Source organism: Rana temporaria, chromosome 5, assembly GCF_905171775.1.
Source record: "Rana temporaria chromosome 5, aRanTem1.1, whole genome shotgun sequence".
Lineage (NCBI taxonomy): Eukaryota > Metazoa > Chordata > Amphibia > Anura > Ranidae > Rana > Rana temporaria.
This window is the reverse complement of record NC_053493.1, coordinates 362,608,282-362,623,187: the sequence shown is the minus strand read 5'-3', so window position 1 is coordinate 362,623,187 and position 14,906 is coordinate 362,608,282. Positions and strand designations below refer to the sequence as shown.

The window sequence follows — 14,906 nt, the reverse complement described above, 5'->3', positions numbered from 1 at the left end:
TAATCAACTTTACAGCTATTTTCTCTGAACTTGCATATAAAAAGATTTTCCTTTGTGTCCATGAGTCATTAAGTGATCATACACATAAAAATATATTTTCAAGAAGTAATTACATTTCTTTCTTACATTAATATGACTTTTCAAATAGCAGTTCTTAGGATGAGTGTGCTTGTCGGAAAAATGTATTAAGCTGTAGTTAATATAACTTGTAACATGAATTATATAACATTGACAGACTTCAATTATTGAATACATTCAATTAGCAGTAATTGTTTCTTTAAACCCCTGTGTGCCATACTAATATAAAATAGAATAAAAGTCATTCAGATCATAAAGCAGAGTAAGGGGAAAACAATGAAATGGCTATGGGCTGTTACAGCGGTGACCATTAGTCAACATTAATTACATTAGTTTGATATGTCAGTTCTGTAGGCTAAGCCAAATATATACTGAAGACTGAAATAAATGGGTTTTGCATTGTAAAATAGGAAAAGATCATGAGGCATTTTTAGAAATAGTTCTATTGTTTTGTGCCAAGTCACAGAGGTGACCAACTACATATAAAATCTCGGATCCAACTAAAAAAATGAAATCAAACTTTTATTTGTTTCTTCCATGGTTTCTACTTTCCACCCTAATCAACATGAAATTTCCTTAACAAAACATTTCTGCTTTCAGTACATACCTTTTATCAGACCCAGTGATGTCATCACTGGGTCTATATGCTTCTCATGCAATGCAGGCGGATCATGCCTGGTGGAAGGAGCTGGAAGGGTTCTGTACATATCTTCCAGAAAGCATCACAGCGCCCTGTCTCTATATTCCTTTACCGAGCCCTCATCCCTGATGAAAGCAGTTGTAATAGGTATACAACCATCAAAATGGCTTGATAGGTGGGTGTCAGTCTAAGGGGGATGGGCATCCTAGGCAGACTGTATTTCCATGCAGAATGCCCTAGCTAATGCCTGCATGTAAAGGCCAAGGACAATCAGGCTGGGAAGGAAAGGGATGGATAATGCTGGACACCCTCCAACCAGACAATCTGACTTGCTGCAGCTTCTAATGCACATGGTAAGAAAATCACAGTGTGCAGTGAAATCAGAGTAAGTAATTTCAGTACAGGAGAGAAGCCTGTACAACTGTGCAAGGGACATCACATGACTGCGCCAGGTGATGACGTCAACGCGTTTCGCTTGGCTGGTAGCGTAGCTTCATCTCGGACGTCCGAGATGAAGCTACGCTACCAGCCAAGCGAAACACGTTGACGTCATCACCCGGCGCAGTCACGTGACGTCCCCTGTGTGAGAGGGGAATGGCGGTGATATGAGCGGCGACTGAGCCCTGGAAATGCCGAGGGAAGTTGCAAAGCCGGTTGGAGGAGTGCTGGTACACTCAAGCACCTACCAAACGCGTGCTCTACTTGGGTAAACACCCTTAGCCGCGGATCCTCCAACTCGGACACACAGTCACGGAGGCGACCAGCCCAGGAGTCCACCCACCATCAATTCAATTGGGCGACTGACAGCAGACAAGAAGCTGACCACCAAGTCGGTAATGTACAGTAATCTGGACATGTATTCGCATTCCATCTTTTGTGCTTAAAGGGTGCTTAGCCATTACCTGCAGGACTTACCCACAGCACCAGCACTTAATCATGTTTAACTTGTGAATTTACTGTCCTCTGTGCTATTGTCAATAGTACTTTTCACCGCATGGGTAACTTACTTATGCTGAACTGATCCCTCCGCTGACTACTAATCAATTGAATTACATGGACCCAGCATAGACTGTTCCAACAAACATTCCTCAAAATACCAAAATACCTAAGTGGCCTTATATATATATATTTTTGAACCACTTTTGGCCCAACAACCATCCTTCAATTCATGAAGATTGATTGACATTCTTTTTGGTACCGCAGATTTATCCAATTGCTCCCCTCCTCACTCCTCCCCACCCTCTCCCTCCACACATTGTATTCAGCCACCTTTTAACCAGCACATATTCGGCTTTAGTACCCCAGGGGCCATCAGGATTCCTGATACATACCTCGCCCCTTGTATTCAAATTTAGCCACTACATGCATTTCCTTGCAGGAATATTTGGGCTGAATACACACACGTCCGGACTTGTGCCTTGAGTCTTGTGTTGTCCATTTGTTAGTCCTGTTTGTTACACTGTTTTTTATTGGTAATTAAATTTTCTGTATATGATTATTAGGCTTCATTTCCACTGGCGTTTTTACAGCCACTGTTAGCCTTTTTTACAGCTTAAAAACGCCTGTCCATGTTTATTTTGTAAAAAAATGCAGCGGTCGCGTTTTTGAGCGTTTTCGTGCATTTAACGTCTGGCGTTTTTACAGCTCTACTCTGGAGCTTCAGAACGCCCTGGCCCTGCGTTTTTTTTACAGCTCAAAAACGCCTATGCCATTTGCAGCTAAAAAACGCCTATGTGGGCATGATGCCATAGAATAACATATACAGGCGTTTTTAAGCTGTAAAAAACGCTCAGAAAAGTGGCTGTAAAAACGCCAGTGGAAATGAAGCCTTAACCTTTTCATATAGTTCATTGACTACTGTTCTTTGCCACATATATTCTTGATATTATCAATTAATAAATATACAATTTATATTTTTGCAACCTGAATATCCCTTGATCCATTATTGTTGCTAACAGTAACCCCTTTTGGCCTCCCCTTGACCATCTCCCCTCTTCCCCCTGCCCCAATTATAAGTACTAATGACAATGGCAGGGGAGGGGTTATCAGGGGCAATCAAAGGGTTAAATAGGCAGACTGCCATTCTGCCCGTCTCCCAAATGATCGGCCATTGCATCCGCCAGACCCGCTGATTTGCTCCCGCTGTGCCCAGTCACAGCAGGAGTAGGTTTCCGGTGGCGCGTGCGCACTCCCAGACCTGGAAGTGTTTGATCAGGTGATCTGGCACAAAGGGGCTGCCCTGCCACAATACATGTGCGTTGGGCGGTCTGCCTGTGGTTACCACTGGTCAAAAAGCAATCTTCTTGTTCGTTTACAAAACTTGGTTTTATTTATAAAGATGTTACTTGACACTTATTTTCAAGTTTTTTAAATTCAGGTAATATGTGCAACGGCATTACAGCCAATAGAGTTTGCAGTTTTTTGTCTTTTTTATTTTGGAGTCGCACTTCTGTTTGTCAAAAAGTAATCTTTTTGTTTGTTTATGATACTAAAGATTTTAGTCGACTTAAATGTTCTGAAAATTTTAGTAGACTAAAATACGACTAAAATGAAAACAAATCAGATGACTAAAATACAACTAAATCTAAAATGGCAATTTAGTCAGAAGACTATGACTAAAACTAAATCCAAATTTAATGTCTATATTAACACTGATACCCAGGACCATATCATATGTGTTTGTTCTTGCAATCCCATTACTACATCATGCCGTTGTTTAGCAAAATTCATTCAAGTGAAAAGAAAGGAAATCCCCGTTTCATCATTTCTATAAAGCGTTTCCCCTTGATTAGACTTAATGAGAGATGACTTGCTGCAGAGCAGTGGTCACTAAATGTAAGAACTTACTAAATTGAAAAATTGGCACCTGAAATAGGAGCAATTGTTCTAAAATAGTGTTATTTTAAGAAGATGTTGTAGTGACAGCGTATTGCTTGGCAAAGTTCTTTTTTACTGGATATCTTTAATTACAGTTAAAACAGAACTGTAGGTAGGTAAAACAGAAACATTAAACAGTTGTGCTCATAAGTTTACATACCCTGGCAGAATTTATGATTTCTTGGCCATTTTTCTGAGAATATGAATAACACAAAAACTTTTCTTTCACTCATGGTTAGTGTTTGGCTGAAGCCATTTATTATCAATCAACTGTGTTTACTCTTTTTAAGTCATAATGGCAACAGAAACTACCCAAATGACCCTCATCAAAAGTTTACATACCCTGGTGATTTTGGCCTGATAACATGCATACAAAGGAGTTTGAATATCTAATAAAGGTAACCATCCTCACCTGTGATCTGTTTGCTTTTAATTAGTGTGTGTATAAAAGGCCAATGATTTTCTGGACTCCTGACAGACCCTTGCATCTTTCATCCAATGCTGCACTGACATTTCTGGATTCTGAGTCATGGGGGGAAGCAAAATAATTAACAAAGGATCTGCGGGAAAAGGTAGTTGAACTGTATAAAACAGAAAAGGGATATAAAAAGATATCCAAGGAATTGAGAATGCCAATCAGAAGTGTTCAAACTCTAATCAAGAAGTGGAAAATGAGGGGTTCTGTTGAAACCAAACCACGGCAGGTAGACAAACTAAAATTTCAGCCACAACTGCAAGGAAAATTGTTCAGGATGCAAAGAAAAACCCACAAATAACTTCAGGTGAAATACAGGACTCTCTGAAAACATGTGGTGTGGCTGTTTTCAAGATGCACAATAAGGAGGCACTTGAAGAAAGATGGGCTGCATGGAGAAACATTTGCATTCATCAGCCAGGAAGCAGCACATGGGACGTACTTGGACATTCCAACATGACAATGCTCTCAAAACACAAGGCCAAGTCGACCTGTCATTGGCTACAGCAGAATAAAGTGAAGGTTCTGGAGTGGTAATCTCAGTCTCCTGACCTCAATATCATTGAGCCACTCTGGGGAGATCTCAAAACGTGCAGTTCAAGCAAGACAGCCCAAGAATTGACAGGAACTGGAGGCTTTTTGCCAAGAGGAATGGGCAGCTTTACAATCTGAGAAGATAAAGAGCCTCATCCACAAATACCACAAAAGACTTCAAGCTGTCATTGATGTTAAAGGGGGCAATACACTGTATTAAGAACTGGGGTATGTAAACTTTTGATCAGGGTCATCTGGGTAGTCTCTGTTTTCATTATGATTTAAAAAGAGTAAACACAGTTGATTGATAATAAATGGCTTCAACCAAACACTAACAAGTTCCTCTATACATCCAAAGACATGCTGGTAGGTTAATTGGCTTCTGCCTAAATTGGCCCTATTATATGAATGTGTGTTAGGGACCTTAGATTGTAAGCTCCTTGAGGGTAGGGACTGATGTGATTGTACAATATATATGTAAAGTGCTGCGTAAATTGACGGCCCTATATAAGTACCTTAATAATAATACATGATCTGAGTCTCAGACTCAGATTGCATTGAAAACAAGGCTTCAGCATGACAGTCAGGGAAGAAACTTCCTTAAAGGGAGGTCAGCAATGGCTGCCTCCATTGTTATCTCATGACAGATAACCTTTGCCTGCAATTGAGAAAAATGTAGCCATGGGTCTGGCTATACAGTGGAGCAAGGACGAAAGAATATCAAAAGTTGCTGAGCAGTATTACACAGTATGGCAGGTAACATTGTTTACACATACATTATGTATTTGAACTGTTTATTAAGCTGCTTTATCAATCTTCTTCAAATAAAATAAAAACATAAAATGCCGCAATGTAATACCCATGTATTACATAGCGGCATTTTTTTTGCAATGAAATAAATTAGGTGCAGTACGAAATTATATGAGTTATGCAAATTCATTATTGTTATTTCTGGTCTTGTTAGTCTACTTGGTTGGTTCAAGCCTCATTCAAAAGTTTCTCCCCCAAGCCCCCCTTAACCACTTTAAGACCAGGCCTTTTTCTGACATTTGGTTTTTATGTAAAATCAGTATTTTTTGCTAGAAAATTACTTAGAACCCCCAAGCATTTGGTACAGTCACATATATGATATGCACTGTTTTCAGGAGGCATTGAAAACAAGAGTTACATCGGTTACAATATGTTTAAATTTTTTCAGCCAGAATCCTGACTAGGTCTGGTACAAGTGATTGTATTACACCTATCCTGAAGTCCTTGCACTGGCTACCCGTCAGGTTTCGCATTGACTTATGATCCTCTTGCTCACCTATAAGGCTCCTTATGGCTTGTCACCCCATTATCTCGCTGAAGTCTTATCAACTTACTCTCCCACTCGTAACCTCCGTTCCTCAAATTCTGGTTTACTGTGTGTCCCCCCTACTCACCTACACTCAATGGGGGACAGAGCCTTCTCTTGCTATGCTCCAAAACTCTGGAATTCACTTTATAAGACCATAGAGTCATCTTCTCGAAACCCATTCAAGTCAAATCTAAAAAGGTTTTTCTTTAGACAAGCTTTCATTTAATTGTCCCGTTTTCCTTTATGTTATGTTATCCTGTGTATTCCTTGTGTTTTCCTTTTAAAGTGCTTTGAAAAGCCACCATTAAAGTCGCTATATAAAATAATGTTTTTTTATTATTATTTTTCCGGTTATTGCTCAAGCACATTTAACATTCTATATGTCCCCCACTATGAGACAGCACATCTTTAGCTTAATGGGGATCGGAGTATAGGAAGTACATTACCCACTCATTTGCAACATTCTGAGCAAGTGGAGCTAATAAAGGAGAGACCACAATAAAACTGGGTGTATTGTGAAGCATAACGAACAGCTGAATGTGGAACCTATCTGCCTGAACATGGAACTACGAATCAATTTCTTACTTTGTGTCTTTCATAATACTGACTGGCACCGACACCTCCTTGTTCTTCTCCAGTCCACATCACTAGGCGGATTGTCCTTTTGGGACGAAGACCTGAGAAATAAAGCACATAACAGATTTCAGGACGAGTCAGTTGGCAACAATAGTTTTACAGCCGCAAAACCTCCCCTGTTTTGAAGAAACATTGCCCACAATGGCAAAGAATATGAATCTGTAAATAATGAGAATTTTTGTTTTGCCTACTGCTGTCTATATTTTCTAGAAAATCAAGTTGCTTAAAGCAGAACTACATTCAAAAGGAGAAGTTCAAATAAAAGTTCAATTAAAACAATACATAGGAGGTTGGCACAAAAGAACCACAGTGAAAAGGAGATCATCCATTATTGTGTAATGGTCACCAGATGGAACCCTTGCTGTGTGTAAAGGTTGCTGTGTGTCAGAGAACTGACGCCTCGGCTCCCAACACAGTGGGACATTGCTCCTCTGGACCAAGCCATCCCCATACCATCAGGACACCACCAGTAAGGTATTGTTCCCCTCCACCCTGGTCATTTTACCTCTGGGACATTATCCCTTAATGACCAGGCACAGTTGTCCATATTCCTGCACCACTGGCGAGTTCCAGAGGCTGAGCAAGCTTTACACACAGCAAGGGTTCCATCCAGTGACCATTACACAATATTGGATGATCTCCTTTTCACTGTGGTTATTTTGTGTTACTCTTCTATGTATCGTTTTGATTCAACTTTTAATTGAACTCTAATACTTTAATAAATTTGGTTCTTGGTGTCACTTGACACACACAAATATACACACGTGTAATTTAGGAAGTGGTCCTCTGAGCGCTTTCTAGTGGATTTTTGGCAAATGTTCCCCATTGTTGATGTCATTGGTAGGAATTGTGCCCCATCGTTGTCATTGGAAGGAATTGTGTCCTTCACTGGTGTCAGTAAAAAAAAACAGTGCCACAAGGGTCAGATAAAAGCAAAGGGCCGCTTCTGGCTCCTGGGCCACAGTTTGGAGACCACTGATCTACAGCAGTGTTTCTCAACTCCAGTCCTCAAGGCGCCCCAACAGGTCATGTTTTCAGGATTCCCCTCAGATGAAAAGGCTGTGGTAATTACCAAGGCAGGGAAACTGATCAGATCACCTGTGCAAAATAATGGAAATCCTGAATACATGACCTGTTGGGGTCACCTTGAGGACTGGAGTTGAGAAACACTGATCTAGAGAATACCGAGTAAGATTAGCACTTTTCATTTCTCCACTTGTATTTCTATCAACTTCTGAAAATCTTCTTCAATGTTATTCAGACAGCAGGGAGGTAAGATGTGGAGATCATAGGTCAAATTTAATTAATACACTACCACCATAATGACTTTATATATTGACGTTTCATTGTGACCTTGTCAAAGAACTGCTAGCTTTCACCGCTAAGAAACATATTTGTGCTGCTTATTGGTTTCTGTTCATTATGATGAGAAAGATACTACAGCACAAGTCATCAAGGGAGGGTGGGGGGACGTCACCAATATTATTATATTACTGTGTAAGAAAAGGCAATGTGATATTTAGAGACTAATTTAAATATGTATTTAATCTAGGTTTGTCCACTGTCACTTAATTACACCTGTTCCAGCCATAGATAAAAACAGCACTACACTTCCCTCATGTAGGCTGGTCGCTGTGGTTTGAAAAACCAATTAATCTGTAATGGGAAATGGTCTCAATACAAGCCTACACAAAATACACAGGGAAGACAGCATACACAGCCTGGATAATAAACCAAAGAATGATATGCAAAGTTGCCATAACATCAGTGGCGGCCCGTCCATAGGGACGACCGGGCAAAGTCCCCCCCCCCCCCCTCCCGCAGTCACAAAAAAAAAAACGGGCCCTTTAAGAACTTTTATTCGGCTAAAATGTCATTTTGACATTTTAACCGCAGTTCTGGCGGCCGTCTATAGAGGGCGCTGCAGCGCCACCCCCTCTCGCTGCCAGCGGCTCTGATAGGCTTTTCCAGTACCGCCCTCCGGCTCTCGGATGTCTATACTCGGAGCGCAGGCAATCTGCGGTCCTTGCATAAGACTGATGGCCGTTTCAGCCAATCAGGTTCCCGGATTCTGGTTATCAGGAACCTGATTGGCTGAAGCTTTACCACGGCGGCAGAAGATATCGAGGGAGGACATGGAAGCTTCAGGTAAGTGCTTTTTACAGGGAAAGGGGCGACAATGGCAGTGGCATCATGGGGCACAGTGGTGACAATTAAAGGGCACAGTGGTGACAATTGGCACAGTGGCATCATGGGGCACAGTGGTGACAATTAAAGGGCACAGTGGTGACAATTGGCACAGTAGCAACAATTGAGGGGCACAGTGGCTGCGTTTGATGGCATGGCACAGTGGTGACAATTGATGGAACAGTGGCTGCGTTTGATGGCATGGCACAGTGACTGCGTTTAATGGCATGGCACAGTGGCTGCGTTTTATGGCACAGTAGCTGCGTTTGATGGCATGGCACAGTGGTGACAATTGATGGCACAGTTGCTGTGTTGCATGGCACAGTGGTGACAATTGATGGCACAGTTGCTGTGTTTGATGGCATGGCACAGTGGTGACAATTGATGGCACAGTTGCTGTGTTGCATGGCACAGTGGTGACAATTGATGGCACAGTGACTGCATGGCACAGTGGTGACAATTGATGGCAAAGTGACTGCATTTGATGGCATGACACAGTGGTGACAATTGATGGCACAGTTGCTGTGTTTGATGGCATGGCACAGTGGTGACAATTGATGGCACAGTTGCTGTGTTTGATGGCATGGCACAGTGGTGACAATTGATGGCACAGTGGCTGCATTTGGTGGCATGGCACAGTGGTGACAATTGATGGCACAGTTGCTGTGTTGCATGGCACAGTGGTGACAATTGATGGCAAAGTGGCTGCGTTTGATGGCATGGCACAGTGGTGACAATTGATGGCACAGTTGCGGTTTGATGGCATGGCACAGTGGTGACAATTGATGGCACAGTGACTGCATTTGATGGCATGGCACAGTGGTGACAATTGATGGCACAGTGACTGCATTTGATGGCATGGCACAGTGGTGACAATTGATGGCACAGTTGCTGTGTTTGATGGCATGGCAAAGGGGCGACAATTGATGGCACAGTGGCTGCATTTGGCGGCATGGCACAGTGGCTGTGTTTGATGGCACAGTGGCTGCATGTGATGGGCACAGTGAGGCTGCAATTTTTTTTTTCGTTTGCGCTCCCCCCAAAAATTTTGAGCACCAGCCGCCACTGCATAACATCCAACCAAAAAGAGTTTGAGCGTTCTGACTGCTAAATCATGTGAAAAAAACTGCTGGTTACTACACATTGTTAGTGAAAAGTTGTATAGCCAAAAATGTTTTAGATATGAAAATAGTTGGAAAGAGTTGACACCTCTGTCACCATTGGGGAGACGTCCCTTCACTTTTTGTTCTGTGGACAAAATTGACAGTAAAAGAAAACCTCTCTAAAGACTCGTACACACGGTACAAAAATCAGAAGGGAAAAGTCAGAAGACAAGCTGTGTGCTGATTTTGGGATCGTTAGTACTGTGCATTTGACAGACAATTTGACTTACATCAGACAAAAGCTGGATGTGCAGGCTATAAAACTTGTCTGATATGAACTCAACTTCTGATTTTCGAATGGTCAGTACAGAAATCCGTCACACAAAAGTCGAAAGTACAGACAAGCATGCTCGGAATCAAGGAAGGACTGGGAAGAGTTTGGTCTTGTAAACTACTGTTCGTAATCTAGAATTAACATTCGTGACGTGGCAATTGATGAAATGTCAAAATTCTCATCTTCTTTAATGGGACAACAATGGCCCCGTACACACGGCCGAGAAACTCGACGAGCAAAACACATAGTTTCGTTGACTAACGAGGAAATAGAGAACATGTTCTCTATTTGGCCCGACGAGATCCTCGTTGGTTTCCTCGGCCGAAAGTGTACACACGGCCGGGTTTCTCTGCAGAATACGGCTCCGATCGAGTTTCTGGCTGAATTCTGCTGAGAAACTCGGTCGCGTGTACGGGGCCTGAAGCTGCTTTGCAAATACAGTAGTTATGCCAAAACATATTTTAAAAGGCATTTGTTTTGTACGATCTTAAAATCGCGAATCAATGCTCACCAAACTTCTACTAACACAAAATTAGCAGAAGGGGCCCAAAAGGGTGGCGCTTGAGAAATGAACTTCCTCTTTATACACTCATAGTACGTCACTACATTCATGTTTGTCAAAAGACAATTTGCGTATCGTTAGTATGCTAGACAAAATCCTGCACACGCCCCTTTGACAAAAATCAGACGGTCGGTCGTCCAACAATCAGACTGTGTGTACGAGGCTTTAGACTGTTGTTTCCAAACCAGTTGTCTTTTTTGGAACATTTTCCTTCATCCTGTTCTGCTGACAGCTGTCAAGTTTTAGATACACACAGCAAATAAAAAACGGATATGGGTTCTGACCTACACCATCCAAAATGAAAAAAAAAAAAAGATTATTTTTGGTAAATAATACAAGGTTGCAATAGTACATATTCCTGCGCTTTTTGCAACATTAAGCTGCTAGCACCTAATCCTGGTTCCTGCTCAATGAGTAACTTACTTAGAAGGGTAAAAGTTCATAGGCTGGAGATGAGATGCCAGCGATGGTGCTTCTGCTGCTCACCAAGTGAGACTTGGCAGTTGGGAAAAAGCTTAGGGCTCCAGGCACATGCCTAGACTGTGGGGGAGATGAGGGCCTGATGCTTCAGTAAATCTGTAATAAAGTGATTCCTAAGCCCCAGTCAAGGTACAGTGAAGGCAGTCAGTTAAACATGAATATGAGTCTTTTTCACATGCTATTGCCATCTTATGAGAGTGGCACGGGAGGAAAGAAAAATCTGCTGAATAACATTCTCTCCATCTCTAACCTTTAAAGTGGTTGTAAACCCTTACATATAACCAGTGAAGAGACTTATCAGTTGATACACAAAAATCAAAACAAATTCTCCTACATACTGTACAGTGAGGGAAAAAAGTATTTGATCCCCTGCTGATTTTGTATGTTTGCCCACTGACAAACCAATGATCAGTCTATAATTTTAATGGTAGGTTAATTTTACCAGTGAGAGACAGAATAACAAACAAAAATATGCAGAAAAAACGCATTTCAAAAAAGTTAATAAATGGATTTGGATTTTAATGAGTGAAATAAGTATTTGACTCCTTCACAAAACATGACTTGTTACTTGGTGGCAAAACTCTTGTTGGCAATAACAGATCAGACGTTTCTTGTAGTTGGCCTCCAGGTTTGCACACTTTTTAGGAGGGATTTTGTCCCACGCTCTGCAGATCTTCTCCAAGTCATTAAGGTTTTGAGGCCGACGTTTGGTAACTCGAACATTCAGCTCCCTCCACATATTTTCTATGGAATTAAGGTTCTGAGACTGGCTAGGCCACTCCAGGACCTTAAGGTGCTTCTTCTTGAGCCACTCCTTTGTTGCCTTGGCCGTGTGTTTTGGGTCATGGTCATGCTGGAATACCCATCCACGATCAATTTTCAATGCCCTGGCTGAGGGCAGGAGGTTCTCACCCAAGATTTGGCAGTGCATGGCCTGTCCATTGTCCCTTTGATGTGGTGGAGTGTGCTGTCCCCTTAGCAGAAAAACACCCACAAAGCTTAATGTTTCCACCTCCATGTTTGACGGTGGGGATGGTGTTCATGGGGTCATAGGCAGCATTCACCCTCCAAACATGGCGAGTTGAGCTGTTATTTAAAAAGCTTGCTTTTGGTCCCATTGGACCACAACACTTTCACCCATTTCTCCTCTGAATCATTCAGATGTTCATTAGCAAACTTTGGACGGGCCTGTACATGTGCTTTCTTGAGCAGGGGGACCTTGTGGGCGCTACAGGATTTTAGTCCTTCACGGGTTAGTGTGTTACCAATTGTTTTCTTGGTGACTATGGTCCCAGCTGCCTTGAGATAATTGACAAGACTCCCATGTGTAGTTCTGGGTTGATTCCCCACTGTTATTATCATTAAAACTCCACGAGGTGAGATCTTGCATGGAGCCCCAGACCGAGGAAGATAGGCAGTAATTGTTTGTTTCTTCCATTCCGAATAATCGTACCAACTGTAGTCAGCCTCTCACCAAGCTGCTTGGCGATGGTCATGTAGCCCATTCCAGCCTTGTGTAGGTCTACAATCTTGTCCCTGACATCCTTTGGAAGCTCTTTGGTCTTGGTCATGGTGAAGAGATTGGAATGTGATCGATTGCTTCTGTAGACAGGTGTCTTTTATACAGGTAATAAGCTGAGATTAGGAGCACTAACTTTAAGAGAGTGCTCCTAATCTGAGCTCATTACCTGCATAAAAGGCACCTGGGAGACAGACATCTTGCTGATTGATAGGGGATCAAATTCTTATTTCACTCAATAAAATGCAAATCAATGTATAACCTTTTTGATATTGGATATTTTTGTTGTTATTCGGTCTCTCACTGTTAAAATAAACCCACCATTAAAATTATAGACTGGTAATTTCTTTGTCAATGGCCAAACGTACAAAATCAGCAGGGGATCAAATACTTTTTTCCTTCACTGTACGTTGTACCTGTTTATTTGCAGTTTTCCCTTTTCTACATTTGTTCAAAGTCCAGAATTTATAAAGCTTGTTGGCAGCGCATGCACATTTAAATCGGCGCGGGGACACGCCTGATTTAAATACTACACTCCCCCTAGCCACGGAATTTGAATTCCGCCGGGGGAGTTACGATCCGTCGGTGCAAGTTTCGAGGTAAGTGCTTTGTGAATACTGCACTAGCCTCTCAAAATTGAGCCGGCGGATCATAAATCAGATAGATTACGCGGATCTAAAGATCCGCTAATCTATCTGAATCTGGCCCATTGACTCTACATGCCTGGTTCCCACCGTGAAGCATGGAGGAGGAGGTGTGATGGTGTGGGGGTGCTTTGCTGGTGACACTGTTGGGGATTTATTCAAAATTGAAGGCATACTGAACCAGCATGGCTACCACAGCATCTTGCAGCGGCATGCTATTCCATCCGGTTTGCATTTAGTTGGACCATCATTTATTTTTCAACAGGACAATGACCCCAAACACACCTCCAGGCTGTGTAAGGGCTATTTGACCAAGAAGGAGAGTGATGGGGTGCGGCGCCAGGTGACTACCTCTTGAAGCTCATCAAGAGAATGCCAAGAGTGTGCCAAGCAGTAATCAAAGCAAAAGGTGGCTACTTTGAAGAACCTAGAATATGAAATATATTTTCAGTTGTTTCACACTTTTTTGTTATGTATAATTCCATATGTGTTCATTCATAGTTTTGATGCCTTCCGTGTGAATCTACAATTGTCATAGTCATGAAAATAAAGAAAACTCTTTGAATGAGAAGGTGTGTCCAAACTTTTGGTCTGTACTGTATATCGAACTGTTGTCGCAACAAAACGAAAATAAAGCATTTTTTTGTATGTCGGATCTTTCGGATTTTGGACTTATTGTTTGTTAGAACGAACGCAAAAATCCCAAGATATTCGGACGAAAATGCATTCGTACGAAAACGAATGCGCATGTCTAGGCTTTACTATGACAGTCTCTAATAACATTCTACTGGCATATAGCAGGTAAAGTTACATAGCATGTAATGCTACTAAAAGATTGAATACAAATTTCAAATATTTCAAAAATATCTTTGCTCCACATTAAAGCGGAGGTTCACCCTAAAATAATTATATACCATCCCGTCCAGCATACTTGCGTCAGCTACAGTATGCTTTTATTTTTTTTTTCGCTGTATTCACCGTTTAATCCCTCAGTTTCTTTTCAGACTCCCGCGGGAAGTAGGCGTTCCTATGAAGAGGGGGACATGATTGACGTCCGGCTATGGCACGTCATGCCTTCCGAAAATAGCCAAAATGGGACTCGGCTGTATACGGCGCCTGCGCAGTCAGCTCCTAGTCTGTGCGCAGGCGCCGTATAGCGCTGTGAAGAGCCGAGACCTAGTCCGGCTATGTTCGGAACGCGTGACGCGCCATAGCCGGAAGTCAATCATGTTCCCCTCTTCATAGGAACGCCTACTCCCCACGGGAGTCTGAAATGAAACTGAAGGATTAAACGGTAAATACAGCGCAAAAAAAAAAGCATACTGTAGCTGACGCAAGTATGCTGGATGAGATGGTACATAGATGTTTTTTAGGGTGACCTCCGCTTTAACATACCATGCTGATTGTGAATGAACCACACCTTATAATCAAGTCCTAATACGGTAAACACACTTTTTCCCCCCATTTGCTGCTCTGGTGTCTCTCATAGCCATTTTAG

General features: G+C 42.0%; 1 protein-coding gene across 5 annotated transcripts in view; it reads right to left on the bottom strand.

Moving 5' to 3' along the window:
* Positions 1–14,906, bottom strand: part of CPQ (carboxypeptidase Q) — a 540,701-nt gene that overhangs the window by 107,332 nt on the left and 418,463 nt on the right. For all 5 annotated transcript variants that reach the window (XM_040354748.1, XM_040354747.1, XM_040354749.1 and 2 more), the window contains exon 6: positions 6,529–6,620. In XM_040354748.1, the coding sequence (XP_040210682.1) occupies positions 6,529–6,620 (92 nt within the window). The remainder of the gene's footprint in view (positions 1–6,528; positions 6,621–14,906) is intronic.